General features: G+C 39.2%; 1 protein-coding gene and 2 non-coding genes across 3 annotated transcripts; all 3 read left to right on the forward strand.

Moving 5' to 3' along the window:
- The first annotated feature begins 987 nt into the window (after positions 1-987).
- SRGN (serglycin) lies at positions 988-16,787 on the forward strand. The gene is given in 3 exon segments (NM_001025326.2): positions 988-1,116; positions 10,539-10,686; positions 15,899-16,787. Coding segments are annotated over 3 exon segments (453 nt in total). The 5' UTR covers positions 988-1,043; the 3' UTR covers positions 16,131-16,787.
- LOC112444803 (small nucleolar RNA U2-19) lies at positions 12,165-12,244 on the forward strand. The gene has a single exon (XR_003033171.1). It is a non-coding gene; the product is annotated as a small nucleolar RNA U2-19 (small nucleolar RNA).
- On the forward strand, positions 12,369-12,438 carry LOC112444802 (small nucleolar RNA U2-30). The gene has a single exon (XR_003033170.1). It is a non-coding gene; the product is annotated as a small nucleolar RNA U2-30 (small nucleolar RNA).
- Positions 16,788-19,346: the final 2,559 nt, after the last annotated feature.

Genomic DNA, 19,346 nt, shown 5'->3' on the forward strand with positions numbered 1-19,346 from the left:
TGCATTTCAACATTAGACATGTTGAAATGGAGAGAGTGTGTGTTTCAAGGGCAAGAGTGTGTGATAAACTGTTGTGTTATTATGTGACTTTATTATGGAGCCTGTACGTCGTGTTCCTCAGGCTTCAGTCAGCATATGATCCCCAGGATATGGGGGAGATGCTATTCTTTTACTTTGTTTTGTGTTTTCTGAGGTCCAGCAGCCCACTGACAGGAAAGCCTCCCCTTGTTTCTGATTTCTGGCTTATTCAAGGCCAGAGCACCTGAAAGTCAAGTTGAAAATTTTTACCAGGAGGAAACAACAAAACAAAAAGAGTATAAATGGAATCAAATCATAAGAAATGTTCGGTGTGAAGGAGCAGAGGACTGCAAAATCATTTCTGTGTTTTACCCAGTTCTTCATAATCAAAAATCCTCACTAGATTCTTGAGGCAGAGGGAGAGCTGCTGGTCCAGGGAGAGAAACTGAATCTGATCAGAAGAAACCAGTTATCTGAAATCCAACAACACTTTCTTGTAGATTAGAACTCAGCTTTGAAGTTTCACTTGTTATGCTTGGCTCTGTGAGTTATGCTACCCCTGATGAAAAATAAAATCAAGAATATTTTACTTTGAAGGGCCTCAGTGATGAAAAGGCAACATCCAACTCTCTTATCTCATCAGCTGTGCAGTGGGCTAGCAAACTTGTGTTTAGATTGTTACCTGAAGAAAGAAAAAACAAAGTGTCCTGAATGCTGATTCTACTGTTTCAGTGGGAAACAATTTCTAACAGGCAAGTGTCAAACAACAAAACTTTTGAGAAAGCAGACCTGGGGAGAGTTCACTGCAGTTTCATAACGGGTATGAAACTGCCTTTTTCTTTTTTTTCTAAATCTTTCTGGGGTTGATGTGGATCTCTTTCTATTTGTTCAGGAAACTGTGACGTGTGTTCTGGGCAGGGTTTGAGGTTTTGGAACCTTTTCAAAAAGGGACAGAGAGCACCCGGCTACACTTCCCTGCTGTGAGGTTGGTGTGTGAGTGGTGGAGCTGAAGCAAGTTGGTCACCATGCAGGTGCTCCTCCAGTGCGCTAGGCTTGTTCTGGCTCTTGCCTTCATCCTGTTTTCATCTTCAGTTCAAGGTAAGACCCAGTAATCTTGTCACCTTATAATCTTGTATGCCCCAGGGTCCACACAAATGATTATAGTCACTCTAAGGCATAGAATATAGTATATTATGGGAAAGTAGGCCGAGAAAAAAAAAAAGAATTTGGGGTAGCTGAACTCCTTAGAGTGAAGTTGGTTAAGTTTGGTACCAAAAAAAAAAAGTTAAACTCTGAGGCAGCTACGGCCTTGTAAGTTCTTAAAATGATTGAAATGTATTATTTTATTGTCAGGTGAAAATGGCCTACAAATTTTTAAAGGTTCAAGAAAGGAATAGAGAAAATGGTTTAACCTCTAAGTGCCCACATCTATCCCAAGTTTTAATAATTAGTGATGTTATAATTATTTTGACACTGGGAAATACTATTTTTAAAATCAGAGTAAATTTACTTGTATTTTCTCTTTTAAAAACCTGGTTCTAAGTGAAAATTCAATTACGTTTAGACACAGCTAATGAATACCCTCTCAGATTTTAAAGAAAGGCCAAAGAATTTTAGTAATTGTGTCGTTGCTCAGAGAAACAGCATATTTGGAAAATTCTTGTTAGGTCTATCTTTTAGGATTGTTTAGTCAGAATGAAACAACTTAAAAACCTTTAATGACTAAGAAAATGAAAATGATCAGTTTGTAAGAAAAACACAGTTTCTTCTCCTTTGGTAAATAAGGGATTATAGTCATGGCCTGATAAGTAGAAGGGAGAATTTATAGTAGAAAAACACTAAGTTCCTCCGCATCGTAAAGGAAATATTGAGTCACAGTGATGCACACATCTAGATACGTTTCTTCGAGGTGACTTCTAGTTGTCTTGTTTTTACTTCTGGTGGAAATGAAATTGTACACATAACCTCAGATACATTCATTATATATTGGAAATTTATAAAATCACTTTCTTCTTGTTATACAATTGTTGAAGAAAAACCAGCAAATAATGTTGATGAAACCTTTCCATTAATCTATTTATTTTTTTAAAGGATAAAACATTGTCGATTGTAAGGAACAGGCTTTACTCCGATCTTTCAGGGAAAACCTTCAGCCAATGAAATAATTCCCTAATGTGTTCTGACAAGATCCAGGCAGTCAAGTCCGTGTTTGTAGAACAGACCTGAGTGACCTGTTGGTGTTGGGTCTACTCTGACCAGAGCTTGATGAATCTTTACATCTTCAAAATCTCCCAGAAATGTCACATTTCCCACTAAGATTCAATAGGGAAAACTAAAAACAAAAGTGTTCTTTGTATAATAGGTATTTTCCAGAAAGTAGTGAAGAAACCGTTATAAAATTTTATAAAATACTAATATTTATGCCATCACTAGGTACGTTTTGCTCTGTGTTGGGAAGGGAACCAAAAATGAGAATGAATAGACTGAAAAACTAGGGAGTTTCCAAAGGAGAAGTGCAGTTGGTATTGGAATTAACGGTTTGTGCCTACATTTGAATAAGAAGGGAAATAGACGCCCACCCACTGGCTCTGTGTGTGTGTGTGTGTGCGTGCGAGCACGCGTGACATCAACTCAAGGCTGCGAAGAGGTCTCTATTTCATAATATTCTATGTGATGCCAGATATGATTCTGTAGCCCTCTTTCCCCACTTAAAAATACTTTTTTTTCTTAACCCATTGATTTGACGGAATGATCAATTCCACTAGGCTTTTGGCTTGTTTTTACTGAAACGAAACATCTCAGGTTACTGTATTAGTTTGCTAGGGCTGCCATAACAAAGTACCACAGGCTGGGTGGCTTAAACAACAGGAATTTATTCCTTACAGTTCTGGAGACTAGAAGTTCAAGATCAAAGTGTCGGCTGGGTTAGTTTCATCCTGAAGATTTTCTCCTTGGCTTGTAGATAGCCATCTTATCTCTGTCTTCACATGGTCCTTTGTGTGTTTCTGTGTCCTGATCTCCTTTTCTTATAAGGACAACAGCCATACTGGATTAGGGCTCACCCATGTAAACTCATTATATCTCAACTATCTCTTTTAAGTCCCTATCTCCAAATACAGTCCTATTCTGAGGTATTAGGGGTTAGCACTTCAGTACATTGAGTTGGAGTGACACAATTCAGTCCACATCAGTGACTATAAGTGAAGCTGAAATAAAAACATGCTATAAAAGTCCATCTATCAAGTGCAAAGAGTCGGAAGTTTGGCAAGGTGTGGGAGACCCTGGAGAGGACAGATGGCTAATCAATTTAATGTAGAGCTCCAGGAGATTACTGATGAGGCCTGTGAATCCCAAATTCTTTTATTAACTCTCTTTTTCAAAGATGCCCATAAAGAAGGAAAATGGAAAATCCATGAGCAGGTGTAGCCAGGGGGTCATTGCCAGACCCTATGTCCACTCTACACTGCCTCTGAGTTCACAATAATATTGATCCCACCAGTGTTCACTGCTGTTCAATTGTAAAGTGATTTAGCATCCATTCTCAGGTAAATGGTCATCACATTCCCTGTGAGGAGGAATTAATACCAATTTATAGAGACGAAAACTGGATCTTAGATTCATTATCTCATTTCCTCTTTACATCAACCTCTTGCAAAAAATGCGTGAGACTTGCCCTAGACCCATTACAACTAATTAATGGCAGAGCTGGTCACCTGATTTCAAGTGCAAATTAACTTTCTACGGCAATTTAGCTGTTTCCTAGGTGGAGTAGCGATTGTCTTTATTTAAAACAACCTTGCTTTGACTACAGCTCTTACTACAAAAACCACTGAGTTGAGGGACAGAGAGGGAGAAATTGAAAGTAAACTTGGAACTTTTTATAGCTTGTCAAAAAAACACACAAGGGTGAGCTGATTGGCCAGGAGGAAGCAGCTCCAACTTAGATAGTGGTGTCTGTTTGGATGCCACTAAACAATGAATGAAAATGGTCTTTTTTCTCCCCTAACATGGCAATTTTAAAGTTTTTCTAACAAACCCGCAGCAAGTCTCCATTAAGAATAGGAAATTAGTAAACTGTGATGACGTTGGGGAAATATTGATACTACAATGTAAAAAGATCCAGAGAGATTACTGGGGTAAGTTATTTGCCCAGTGTCAGAGGTTTATTTTTATAAATGGTAATATTTATTCATAGACAGTGTTTTGCTAAAGTAGAACTAGTAGACTCTGTGTATGAGATGAAGACAGAGACACAGAGAGAAAGGACAGGGGTAGGCAGTGAGGGAAGTGATTCCAAATAAAAAACATTCTTCTTCCTTGCATCCACTACAGAATTAACTAGGAGACCTGTAAGTGGGACCTCTTAGGAAGATCATTTTTCTGTCCATGAGCATGTTTCCTCTTATGTTTTAAATTACGGTAATCACAAGACACTTCTCTCAAGCAGAAGAGAATCAAGATACTCCCACACATTGCGGGGTTGGAACTGTCGAATTTTCACATCCTGCCAACACTCTTGAATAAATATATCAGGAACTTGGTATCTGTAACCATGTTCTTTATTTTAAAGCAGATTTAAGATCCCCAGTCTGTGTTAATCATTTTGTAATGTGTAATAATGGAGGATCACTATGTTATGCATCTGAAACAAATATAGTGTTATAGGCCAGTCATACTTAAAAAGAAACCCACCTCATATTGTTTTATTTATATAAAATGTCTAATTTGGTAAAAAATACAGAGACAAAAAGTAGATTGATTACTGGTTACTTAGGGATGAGACACATAAGATACAGGAGTTGGATAGCTAAAGGACAGAGGATTTCTCTGTGATGATAAAATTGTTTTAAATTTGTGCACATACCTATGAACATGCTAAAAAAACCCCCACTGAAATGTACATATTAGAAGAGTGAATTGTGTGCCGGGTTAAATATGTTAAATACCAATAAAACTTTTTAAAATTAAAACAAATGAAGTAAAATCATCAGTCTCAAGTTGTTTAGTCGCTAAGTCGTGTCTGATCCTTTGTGACCCCATGGACTGTAGTCTGCCAGGCTCCTCTGTCCATAGGATTTCCCAGGCAAGAATACTGGAGTGGGTAGTCATTTCCTTCTCCAGAGGATCTTTCTGACCCAGGGATCAAACCTGTGTCTCCTGCATTGTAGGATTCCTTACTGCTGAACCACCAGGGAAGCCCCAATCTCAAATTAGATAAACATTTTTTTGGAGAAGATGGACTTCTCCTTTTGATTTCTTATAAATTTTGGAACATCTTTATTGAGACAGAGTTCATATACCATACAATTCACCCATTTAAAGTGTACATCAATGGTTTTTTAGTATATTCACAGATATGTGCAGCCATCACTATAGTCAATTTTAGAACATTTTCATTACCCAAAAAAGGAAATCCCTCTTGGGGACTTCCCTGGCAGTCCAGTGGTTAAGACTCCACACTTCCAGTGCAGGGGGCATGGGTTCGATCCCTGGTCAGGGAATTAAGATCCTACGTGCTGTGCCGTGCAGCTAATAATAATAAAAGTTGGAAAGAAATGTCTCGCCTTAAAGAGAATTTTCACATTCTATCTCTCAAAAAAAGAGGCTTGTTATAAATTTTAAAAGCTAAGATGCCAAACTCTAGAAAGAATTTGTATTTTAGTTTTCTAATTTATCAAAGTTGTGTTTTTTTAGCTAGTGAAAAGATACACTCTTTCACTTGGATTCTTCTTCGTAAACTATTAGTTTTACTTTTGTGTTTAACTTCCTGTCTATGCAGGCACTTTGTTGGTGTGATACTCAGTCATCATTGGCAGTAGAGGAGAATGTCTAGACCTGCTCTATCCAAAATGCTGGCCAGGAGCCTTGTGTGGCTACTAAGCACTTGAAATGTGTTAAATGTGGCAAGTCCAAACAGACCTGGTATAAGTGCAAAACGCACACCCGATTTAAAATCCTAGTATGAAAAAAAGTGTAAAATATCCATTAACAACTTACATTGTTTGTTGGATATGTTGGTTTAAGCAAAATGTTTTAAAATTAAGGTCACTTATTTCTTTTTTACTTTTTAAAATATGACTGTCCTAATATTGAAAATTTCATACATGTACAGATGGTTCCTCTTGTTTCTACTGGACTGCAGTGGTCTAGATGGCATAGGGTGTGAAGACATTGCCCTCTGCTGGAGGAGACGTTGAATTTTCACCCGACTTCACATGATGAAGCTTCTAAGCAGCAATTCATTAGATGGCAAAGTTCTTCAAGAAAGAATCAGAGAGGGAGAAAGAGCTAAAATGTATTAAATACCTACCATACACAAAGGCTTGTGCTAGATGTGTCACCTACTTCTATCTTGTTTAAACTGGAACTCTTTGAAAATGAAAGCTGCTCAGTCCTGTCTGACTCTTTGCGACCCCATAAACTATACAGTCAGGCCATGGAATTCTCCAGGCCAGAATACTGGAGTGGGTAGCCTTTCCCTTCTCCAGGGGATCTTCCCGACCCAGGGATAAAACCGAGGTCTCTTGCACTTCAGGCAATTTCTTTACCAGCTGAGCCACCAGGGAAGCCCAAGAATACTGGTGTGGGTAGCCTATCCCTTCTCCAGTAGATCTTCCCAACCCAGGAATCAAACCTGAGTCTCCTGCATTGCAGGTGGATTCTTTACCAGCTGAGCTACCAGGAACTCTTTGGGATACTATCATTCCCATTTCAAAGATGAGAAATTGAGAATCAGAGAGGTGCTCAATGGTGGGACAGGAATTTAAATTTGGTTTATCTCTATCAGAGATAGGTCAATAGGTCGTTGTCATCCTCTTCATCACAGAAACTAGCATTTAAAGAGCTCTGACCATGGTGCCAGGTACTGTTCTAAGAACCTAATATTTGTATCTTATTATGACATCTATTACTGTCCACATTTTATGGGTGAGGAAACTGAGGTACAGGGAGGTTACAGTTATATAGCTAGTAAGGGTTGGCCATTGTGATGTCATCTGGCAACCTTACCTTCAGCCTCTAAGCGGTGACAAAGCTAAGCCATTCTGGATGACTAGTGTCCCAGACCAGAAATTTGTAAGCTATATAATCAGGAAATATGGGAAAGAGTACAACAGAGTAGTAGTCCTAAAAGAAAGAAAAAAATGAAAGCAAGACAGAAAGAAAGAAGAAAAACAATGGGAGAACATTTCTACATTAGAGTCTTTGCTTTGTTTATATTTTAAAAGAATATTGTTTATTACAGTGATTTAGAAAACAAAGTGAGAAAAAAATCACCAGAGCCTACCACTACAGCTATTTCTGTGTATTTCCTCCCATCCCCCATATCTATATATGTAGTTGTATTAACAACTGTTATGCATAGAATGGCATTCTGCTATTTTTAACTCATTTTTTAATATAAATTTTCCTATGATGCTATGTAGTCTTTTCCATAGCTACTACTTTTTTTCCATTTGGTTAATATTCTCTCATATTAATGCCTCATAATTAATCTCAGAGTTTTCTCTTGTTTTGATTAGTTATTTAGTTAGTTAGTTTTCCTATTTTATTGAACAGCATCATGAATTCTTTATATGTTCCCCTCCATATATATGTATATCTTAATGAAACCTAATAAAGCTATATTTATAAAATTAATCAGAAATATTAACTAGGACAAAGTTGAGTATAAATAGACATAATAGAGGTTCATAAGGAAAGAACATTTTGCAAAATTCTGTGGGTCTGCAGTCTTTTAGGAACAAAGTCCTTGGCCATCCCATTTAGATATAAAGTGAATTTGACCTTGGTAGAGGCTCCCCTTTTCAACCTCTGATAGTTGAGAAGGGAAACAACTTGTGCATACTTTCTGAGAAATACTGACACCCAGAAGGAAAGAAAACTCTAAAATTTATAGTCTCTAGGGGTTTGGGTAATGAGATTAGGAGTAATTTTTTTTTCTTTGTTTGCTACATTTTTCAAAGTTTTAAGGAATATCTAAATAAACTCTCCACTTTTAGGAGAGAGTACTATAAAAGGTAGACAGCCCTCTAGACCCAGAGTTAAAGTCGGAAAACTTTTGACAAGTAGCTGTATGAGTCCATTTACATAAAATCTAGAAAATGCAAACTAATTTATAATGACAGAAAGCAGACTGATGATTGAGGGGGTTTGGGGGGAGTCAGGAGAAGGGAGGGAGAAGGGCAGGATCACAGAGGGGCACAAGAAAACTCTGGGGGATGTTGGATATGTTCATACCCTTGATTGTGGTGTGCTGTATCCACTTGTCGAAACATTAGATTGTACACTTTAAATATGCACAGCTGTTGAATGTCAAATCCACCTTAATAAAGCTATTAAAAATAAAAATAATTAATTTTGAAAGATAATACATAAGTATAACTCAAGAATCTAAAAGTTCAAAAGGATATGCAGTGAAAAGTCAGTGTTCTTCCTTCCACTCTCTTCTAGCCACCAATTCCCTCCACTAACATGATCAGTTTGTTGGGTATCTTTTAAGAGGTGTTCTGTGCATGTAAGCTTGTATGTAAATAAATTCCAAAAAACCACAACACACACAAATGGTAACACACAATGCATAGTGTTCTTTACTTTTTTTAACCTTGCAGGGAGTTCCCTCGAAGTCCAGTGGTTAAGACTCCATGCTTTAACTACTGAGGACATGTTCAAATCTCTGTTCGGGGAACTAAATTCTTGCAAGTCACATAGCATGGCCAAAAAAATATATATATGTACACACACACACACACATACATATACATATATGTACTATGTATACACACACACTTGGAGATTATTATATATCAGTACCCAGAGAACTGCCACATTATTTTAATAGCTGCATAGTATTGTAGGCTGCACCTTAATTCATTAACATTTAATTTTATAGTCTTTGGTACTGCAAAAAATATTGCAGTGATTATCCACAACACTGTTCTTCATTTTATTTTGTTTTCTTAAATATGTGTTATCAATTGCATCTCAATCTGTACAGAGCAATAATGTACTGGGCTTTCAAACTCTTGCAGGAAGTGGGACCCCTTCCACGGCCTAAGAGTGGATTCTTGTCTAACACTCAGAAATAAATTGTCCAAGAAGACACATGTACTGAGAAAGCAAGAGACTTTATTGGGAAGGGACACCTGGGCAGAGAGCAGCAGGGTAGGGCACCCAGGAGAACTGCTTTTCCATGTAATTCGCAGTCTCAGGTTTTGGGTAATGTGGTTAGTTTTCAGGTTGTCTCTGGCTAGTTATTCTGACTCAGGGTCTTTCCTGGTAGCATGCACATCACTCAGTTAAGATGGATTCTAGTGAGGAGGATTCTGGGAGGTTTGTAGGACATATGGACTGTCGTCTCCTCTTTCTTTTTGACCTTTCCTAAATGCTTCCACGTGGTAGCTTGTTAGTCTGCATTCTTTACCAGGACCTCCTATTGTATGATAGATAACTTGAGCAAGTGGTTACGATGGTGCTTGGCCAGGACAAGGTAGCTTTAGTCTGTGGTGCCCCTAACAAAATCTCCTTTTCTGCTTTTCAGGAGTTTTAGATGTGCTCCTTCATGTTAGGTGATGATTAGCTGTACTTGTGTGAATCAAATATGTACTTGAGGTTGGGGAGGAGACGATCCTTCGGCAGGGTAGTGAAGTATTTCTCACCACCAGGGCTCCATCCTTGCTAAACTGAGGAATAAAATTTATTTTGTAAATTAATAAGCGATCTCCTATATAACCTCTTAACACAGGATATGGAGCCTTTATGTAGAAATTAAAAGAGGCTGTGAAAGCCCAGCTTTGGTGAACAGAAGAGCCTCGACTTTTGAAATCTCTGACTAGATGTGAGGCCAAAGAAAGAGGTTATGTTTTTAATCTGCTTTTCATTCTCAAGAATACCACATGGCCCCAAAGAATTAGGGTTCTGTAATATCTCAGGACTATTTGGTACATTTCTTAACCTTTCTGAACATAATTTGACTCCTCTCTATCAGAAGAGGCAGACTTCGGGGTCAGATAGAAGGTTGAATTCTGGGTGCTTAGTACCTGTGCAGCCTCAGTTTTCCTTTGTATAAAATGGAAATAATAGTACAGAGACAATAATAGTTAATATTATTAGGTGTTTATTTACTGTGTGCCTGGCACTATGTTAAGATCTTTACATGCATTTTCTCAGTTAATTTTTGTGACCAGCTTATTAAAAAGAGATACTCTTAGTACCTGAGTTTTCTGGTGGGTACTTGGGGAAGTGAAGGTTTCACAGGTCACCAGTAGCAAAGGCAGCTAACTGCCAAAGCCTATTCTAATGTGAAACTCTAGGCCACTTTGCACAGATGTAGTGTGAGAAGCATAAACTATGTATAAAGGGCTGGGAAACAGTGGGTGCTCCTGTTATATTAGGTCATAAAACCTGTCCACACCTTACCTACCAAATTTAAAATCTATTTAATTAAAAATTTCTTAGGGAAAGAGTGATTAGAAGCTGTGTAAGAGATACTTATTGACCATGCGGTTTCCTTGTTTGGGCAGGTTCTCCCGTGCAGAGAGCCGGGTACCAGTGCAATCCTGACAGTCCTGATAGTAATTCTGCAAACTGCATTGAAGAAAAGGGAACAGCGTTTGATATACTTCGAGGTGAATCCAGCAGAATCCCGCCTCCAAGGACTGACATTTCCCCGTAAGTGGACTTTCTTGATTTTACTTTTGTCAACCTCTGTTGAGATCTTGGCATGGAGGTAGAAGGGTTGCCCAGAGTGTTTTCTTTAGGCTCTTGCTTCCATGGTTCAGTTTTCACTGCATAGTACAGGGTAAAACTGTAGTGTACTTACTGGTATATGAGATGCACAAGAATACATGACTCACACTTTCGCAAGGTCTTTTTCTGGTGGCAGAAACAAAAATTGAATACTTTTCACCAATAGGTATTGAAAATAATTGAACATTATTTTATTAATGTAAATAGAGCATATTATATATTAAAATCCAGTACAAGTCTATCACCTGAATGGATAAACAAAATGTGACATATACATAAAGTATAATATTATTTGACCATAAGAAAGAAGTACTGATAAATGCTGCAACATGGCTGAATCTGGAAAACATTATGCAAAGTAAAGGGAACCAGACATAAAAAGCCACATATTATATGATTCCATTTATATGAGGTGTACAGAAATAGGCAAAACCCACAGAAAATAGAGTGTTTGTCAAGGACTGTGGGGGAGGGAGGAATAAAGAGTGACTGCCATTACTGCTGCTAAGTCACTTCAGTCATGTCTGACTCTGTGCGACCCCATAGACGGCAGCCCACCAGGCTCCCCCGTCCCTGGGATTCTCCAGGCAAGAATACTGGAGTGGGTTGCCATTTCCTTCTCCAATGCACGAAAGGGAAAAGTGAAAGTGAAGTCGCTCAGTGTGTCCGACTCTTAGCGACCCCATGGACTGCAGCCCACGAGACTCCTCCGCCCATGGGATTTTCCAGGCAAGAGTACTGGAGTGGGGTGCCATTGCCTTCTCTGGTGACTGCCATTAGGTACAGAATTTTTGAGGGGTAATAAAAATGTTCTGTTTAGATAGCAGTGATAAAAAAAAAAAAAGAAATTAGGGGAAGGAAGAATAAGTCCCCGTCACTCATAAAAAAGAAAGCCATACCTCTTCTTGATCAAATAAAACCTGCCTTATACTTGCAAAAAGGATCCAATAGGAATTCGTAAGTAACAAAAAATTGTATTAGAGCCCATTATTTCACTGAATATCAAAATTACATGTGGCAAAGATATATTATGAAAAGAATTATCATAAAAGTTTTAATATTCAGGCTTAAATAGAAAATCACTCTCCTGGGACTTCCCTGGTGGTCCAGTAAGAATCCTCCTGCCAATGCAGGGGACACGGGTTCAATCCCTAGTCCAGGAACTGAGATCCCACATGCCGCAGAGCAACTAAGCCTGTCAGCGACAACTACTGAGCCCATGTGCTCTAGAGCCTGTGCTTTGCAATAAGAGAGGCCACTGAAGTGAGAAGCCTGCACACGGCAACTAGAGAATAGCCCAAGAGAGTGGTTTTCTGCTCACTGCCAGTAGAGAAAGCCCACTCACAGCAACAAAGACCCAGCACGGCCAATAAATAAATCTTTTTTAAAAAAATGAAGTGGATCAATGATGAAAATACCCAAATCTGAGCATCTGAAGATCTCCTAGTCTACCTGACATATGATCTCTGTAGTTCTGAGAAGCAAAGAATAATTTAAAATAAGGTGTACATGTGTGTAAAACTAACAATGGATAACTGAGGACTTACAGGTGAGTGAGTGAGAATTGGCTGCAGGTGTGTGAGTATAAAAGGCTGATCATTTCTGAGCAATGACGAAAAGGTTTTACTACAGACCTTTATAACTATAAAGATTTCTACACTTGATCTGAGCTCTAAATTAAAGAAAAAAATAATAAATAAAAGAAAATCACCCTTCTTAAAGCCACATAAGTCATTGTGCCCAAACCAGGTAAGCCTGGGGATGCTGGGGATGGTAACCACTTTGGGGATGCTGGCAACCCCCTTCATCACTGAAATTATATCATCACCATCCTCACAATACAACTCTGCAACCCTGTGCTTCTGTTTTAATTCTCCAGCACAAAGTTTGAACCTGATGTTACAACTTCCTCCATTATTTTAAGTCATGGATTTCAATACTAATTCATTTAATCTAAAATATTAGAGGAATAACCTAAATCCTCCAAAACAGCTATTTTATACTATTTCTTCCCTCCTCAAATCTCCATAATCTTCCACACTCTTTGACATAAATTGTAGCAATATTTTTTTTGGATCTGTGTCTTATGGCAAAGGAAACAGAAGCAAAAGTAAGCAAATGGGACCTAACTAAAAATATAAGATTTAGCACAGCAAAGGAACCATTGACAAAACAAAGAGATGACCTACTGAAATGGGAGAAAATATTTACAAATGATATGACTGATAAGGGGTTAATATCTAAAATATGTAAACAGCTCACATGACTCAACAAACAACCTGAAAAGTGGGCAGAAGATCTGAACAGACATTTTCCCAAAGAAGAATGGGCAACAAGCACATGAAAAGATGCTCAACATCACTAATCACCAGAGAAACGCAACTAAAACCCACACAAAATATCACCTCACACCTGTCAGAAAGGCTGCCACCGAAAAGACCACAATTAACAAATGTTGGTGATGATGTAGGAAAAGAGAACTCCTGTACACTGTTAGTGGGAATGTAAATTGATGCAATCATTGTAGAAAACTCCGAAAACTAGAAATGGAGTTGCCATATACTCCTGCAATTGCATTCTTAGATATTTGTCCAAAGGAAATGAAAATACTAATTTGAAAAGATATATGTATCCCAATGTTCACAGCAGCATTATTTACGATAGCCAAGATGTGGAAGCAACCTAAGTGCCCATCAACAAGATGAATGGATGAAGACGATGTGATACACACACACACACACACACACACACACACACACGGACACACACATTGGAATACTACTCAGCCATAAAAATCCAAGATATTTTTCCCATTTGTAACAACATGGATGGACTTGGAGGGTATTATGCTTAGTGAAATAAGCCAGAGAAAGACAAATACTGCATATTACTTATATGTGGAATCTAAAAAAATAAAACAAATTCATGAATATAACAAAAAAGAGGTACACAGATATAGAGCACAAACCAGTGGTTACCAATGGGGACAGGAAAGTGGGGAGGGGCAAGATAGGGGCAAGGGATTAAGAGGTACAAAATACTATGAATAAAACAATCTACAAAGATGTATTATATACAACAGGGAATATGGTCAATATTTTATAATAGGTATAAATAGAATATAACCTTTAAATAGTTTTTTAAACATCTGTATAATCTTCCCTTTTCTCGGCCAGTAACTTTCCTTCCTGTTCTGAAACTCCTGTCACTATGGATGCACAGCCTCTCCTTCTGTGTCAGTCTTGGACTCTTTTGCTCTCAGATGCATTTCTTCTCCTTCCCCATCCCTGCTCTGTATTGGGTGGAGGGATGAGGGCTGATCCCTGTGATCTGCATTTCTCATACTCCCAGATCTGTGGCTGAGTTTGGCCAATGGGATGCCCAGAAGGGAGACTGCTCAGCATGGGTGGCAGGGAGAGAGAAGTCTGTTTCTTCTCATTCCTGCCTTGGTGGCACCTCTGGCAAGGCTAATATCTCATACATGACTTCAGCTTCCACCAGTGCTCTTGGTCCCTGGGCTTAGGTAGTACCACTTCGTCTACTGTCCTTCTAGCCCAGGGAGAGCAGTGTTTTCTTGCTGTTGCTCATCTCTGGAGTTCCTCACTGTTCCCTATTTGGCTTTCCTTCTTTTCCATCTCATGTGTAAGCAATTCCCTGTCTTAAATATTTAGATTAAGTTTCCTGATTGGACTCTGACTGTGGCAGCTTTGAAGGCCACCTTCCTTGTGCTGGGTATCTTATCTGATGCACCTTCTCCAGGACTTTAATTCTGCAGTCCACCCTCTGAAGCCAGCATTAATCTGCAGACACTCTCTAGTATCACCTACTTTTAGGTAAAATCTTCTCTTTGATTCTGCTTCCTCTCCAGCTGTTGTCCCTTTCTCTGCTTACTGTCACCCCTCTCCTCTCCTCAACCCCTTCTGGTTCTACCTTCTACCCAGAGTGCTTGGTGGAAGCACTTACTTTTTTTCTTTTTCTCTTTTTATTTTTTGGCTGCTTGGCATGTGGGATCCAAGTTACCTGACCAGATATCAAACCTGAGCTCTCAGCAGTGAAAGCTTGGAGTCCTAACCACTGAACCACTAGGGAATTCCCAATTTAAGTTCTTTTTTATTTTCCTTCACACTGGCAAAAATTCTGAGGGAATTTAAAACTTGGTAAACATTTAAACTGGGATTCCCTGGTGGCTCAGTCTGTAGAGAATCCACCTGCAATGCAGGAGACCTGGGTTTGATCCCTGGGTTGGGAAGATCCCCTGATGGAGTATTCTTGCCTGGAGAATCCTCATGAACAGAGAAGCCTGGAGGACTACAGTCCACAGGGTCACAAAGAGTTGGACGTAACTGAGCGACTGAGCACACACAAACTGAATTGTTAACATGTTGGTATATATAATTCTTGACTTGTTACAAAGAATTACCTAAGAGTGAGCTTTGTTGAAGTACTGTGAAGTTATTAGAAGTTTTGTAGAAATTTTAAATTAGGAAAAATATCATCTATCTATTGAGTGGGAGAAAGTATAAAAATGGGAACGTTTCTGTTAAAAAACAAAAGAAAGAAATTCCAAATATAGGATTGCCATGTTAGTGATAGCATTTTGTATCCATCTGCAATGAGCAGATGTGGAACTGATAAAGGCAATGAGTTAGTTACACTATGCTATGCTAAGTCGCTTCAGTCGTGTCTGACTCTGTGTGACCCCATAGACGGCAGCCCACCAGGCTCCCCCGTCCCTGGGATTCTCCAGGCAAGAACACTGGAGTGGCTTGCCATTTCCTTCTCCAATGCATGAAAGTGAAGAGTGAAAGTGAGGTCGCTCAGTCATGTCTGATTCTTAGCGACCCCATGGACTGCAGCCCACCAGGCTCCTCCATCCATGGGATTCTCCAGGCAAGAGTACTGGAGTGGGGTGCCATCGCCTTCTCCGTTAGTTACACTAAGTGTATGCAAACATGTGGAAAGGCTGACTTATTTTTTTGTTTCAAATCATTAAATAACTGGAAACTTTTAACTTCTAATTTCAGCAACTGAGTCACTACATTTACTTTCTTACCTTAAAAAATGTTTCATGATTATCTTTTTATGTCTCAAACTTTAATGGTTTTTTTCCCTCTTTTTTTCTGTCTTACTTCAGACTGATGAATTCCAAGAATTTGAATGAAGTCTTCCCTCTTTCTGAGGACATCTCAGGATCAGGTTCTGGAGCAGAATCTGGAAGTGGCTTCCTAAATGAAATAGAACAGGAATACCAACCAGTAGAAGAAAACGATGCTTTTTATTACACCTTTAGATCTAGGAAGAGAAATGTGCCCTCATACAACCAGGACTTGGGGCAGGATGGACCAGAAGAGGATTTTACTATATAAAAGAGAGGGTTTCCCATCTTCACACCAGGCGATGTATTTTGTATACCATGGTTAAATGATTAATTTGAGGACAAAAAGCTTTTTAGAAAACTTAAAACATCTGAAAGGGAAGTAAGTTTTATCATCTTTTTTTTCTCATGGATTCTTAAAGCCTCCCTTATCTATCCTGTTGTCCTGGAAAATACCTGCATTTCTTATGTATCATATTCAACAACATCACTATGAAATTAGCTAGACTCTCCATATCTATAAATTTGCTTTAAAGAATAAATTATAGTGTTTTTAAAAAAATTAGTTGGAGAAACTAATTGAGAAGCACTATTTCATATCTAAGTCTTCATGAAGCTGACTCTGATTACAAAATCTAGAGATGCCTCTTTTTTGTGAAAAGACACAGACACAACATACCATGAATGTACAGAAGAGGTATTTAACATGTTTTACAGTATGAAGTTTACTGTTCTAATATCACCATCAAATGTGTTTGCGAGCTAGTGGACATTGCTTGCTTAGAAGTGTGATTGCTGCCACATTTAGAAACTCAACACCTAAATTAAAGCACAGTTGTGTTCTCAATACTTCATGTTGCATTACCTTTTCCCCTGGATATCTATATATGTGCAAACAGTCTATTAAAGCAGAAGTATTATCAAAGGGTTATGCTGTCTGGGCTCTCTTTTGTTCATGAAAGGATTATTTTTGTTTAAATGTTTCTAGATTCTCATCAAGTGTAAATTTACTTTACAGTGAGACCACATTTTATAACTAGAATCAAATCCTATTAACTAGCAGATGAAGAAAACAATCATTATATAGAAAGAGGGTTATTCTTGTCCAAACACTTCCTCTTCTTGAAGGCTATACTGTACCCATCCCTGTTCCCCCTAGTTTTGAAAAGCCTGTCATGGATCCTGCACTATCCGGAGCCCCTCTTCAGAACTGATATCTTATTGAACTTAACCTCTGTGGAAGAGATGCACCTTGTCTAAGGCCACACCACTTCCCACAGAAGCCTTCACCCAATGCCTGGTCCATGTGGGATACCAGATTCCTCCCCTGAACTTGGAACAACTTGGCAGGGAAATCACAGATTCAGAATTCCCTGAGGATTTGGCTAAGGCTTTGTTGGGACTGCTTTGTAGCTCGGTTTCTTCTTTTACTTAGTCTTGCTTCCTTGTGTCCCCCCGAGAGAGCTCCCTTAGAAACTTTATGCACACTAGTTTTCATACCAATGTTTCTTCCATGGAGATTCCAACCTGAGAAAGTTGGTGCTAGGATGGGGAGAAAGCAGTTGCTAAAATGAGATTTTGCAGCTGGATCACCTACCGTCTTGGCTGGTAACAAGGACCCTATCCCTGGCTGTAAGTTCAGAAAACACACAAGAGAGCGTTGCAATTATTCAGACTTGCACTGATGGTGAACTGAGATGGTGTAGCAGTGGAAGGAAGTGCACCAGGGTGCAGTATATGAAACATCTGAGAATATGGAGAAGCAGTAATTATAAAGATGATGGCATTAGGTAGCTCTTGCTGGAGATAATTAATGAAAGATCAAGGATGATTAATTAAAGACTAACTGTGAAAACCAATGGGTCTCCTCAGCAGCATATTAAGAAACTCTCTTCTGCAGTGGGAGGGCTGGAAAAGTTGAGGCCCAGGTCCAGGATATAATCAGAAGAATAGAAGAGTTCAAGAATGTTAAGGTGCCAATCTAACCAAGTCTGTTATACAACATCAGGACCCTGATTTGGAAAGTACTGGACGTCAGAAATGAGGGCATCTGGGTATAAATGTATCTGGGTCGATACATTCAGAATTTGAACCCCTAAACTTCTTCAAACCCTTTGGTTTTATAGAATAGGCTCACTCCTTAAAAATTAATTCTTTCCTCTGGCTTGAAGATGGTTAAGAGGCCTATGCCCTTTAAGGCCATATGCACTCTCCCTCAAGGTCTGCCCCACCTCCCTGCCTAGCCAACAGATCCATAACTAAAGTTACATTATAAACCAACAGGAGAGTGTTGGGCCTGGCAAGGAGGAAAGGTGAAGGTTCTACAGAACTTAGTTGTTATGCACCTCAGAAGCCAAGAGAGTGTCTATGAGACTTAACTCTATTGTTGTTTGGTCACTAAGTCATGTCTGACTATTTTGTGATCCCATAGACTATAGCCCATCAGGCTCCTCTGTCCATGGAATTTCCCAGGCAAGAATACTGGAGTAGGTTGCCATTTCCTTCTCAGGAAATCTTCCCAGCCCAGGGATTGAACTGCATTGGCAGGCAAATTCTTTACCTCTGAGCAACTAGGGAAGCCCAACTTAATTCCAAGAGTGCTAGATCAAGGGATGGAGACAAATCATAAAGTTGGATAAGGAAGTGTTCACCAATACAGAAGTGTTAGGGGAATTACTGACCAAAACTGCCCTACCCTGTTCAAGCAACTCAGTATTAACACTCGTATGAGTTACAGGTGATTAACAACAGTTAACTTGTATGAGTTACCAGTGGTTAACAACAGGCGGTCCAAGCAAGGAATGTGGAACTGACAAGCTACCACCAACTGGAAGGATTTGGGAAAGGTCAAAAGGGAGAGGAGACACAAGTCAGTATGTCTTACCAATCTCCCAGGATCTTTCTCACTAGAATCCATCTTGGCTGAGTAATGTGTGCAGCACCAGAAAGGACCCTGAGTCAGAATGATTGGCCAGAGACAACTCGGAAACTTACTCCATTACCATAAAACCTGAGACTGTGAGCCACATGGCAGAACAGTTCTAGTTTCCCTTATCCTGCTGTTCTCTGCCCAGGTGTCCCTTGCCAATAAAGTCTCTTTGTCAGCATGTGTTCTCCTCAGACAATTCATTTCTGAGTGTTAGCCAAGAGCCTACTCTCAGGCCCTGAAAGGGTCCCCATTCTTGCAACAGAAGTACTCATCCAGGAAACAGGTTTAATCATCCTGGTAAGAACCCTGGGAGAAAGTGTTGAGATACTCTAGAAGGGCCTTTAGAAGCCTGGAGAAAGTAAAAGCTCACCTTAAGTAGAAATGCTAAAACTACTATGGCAGACAGTGGAAAAGTGGTCAAAATTTTAAGGAAGTGAGCATGCTAGAATGGACAGATTGTGTAAGCTCTAAAAACCTACCAAATGGCTTGGTTCTGTAGGAAAGTCAAAGCAATGAAGAATATGCTGCCAAGAGGGACAACATCTCTGAACTATCATT

The sequence above is a fragment of the Bos taurus genome, chromosome 28, assembly GCF_002263795.3.
Source record: "Bos taurus isolate L1 Dominette 01449 registration number 42190680 breed Hereford chromosome 28, ARS-UCD2.0, whole genome shotgun sequence".
NCBI lineage: Eukaryota > Metazoa > Chordata > Mammalia > Artiodactyla > Bovidae > Bos > Bos taurus.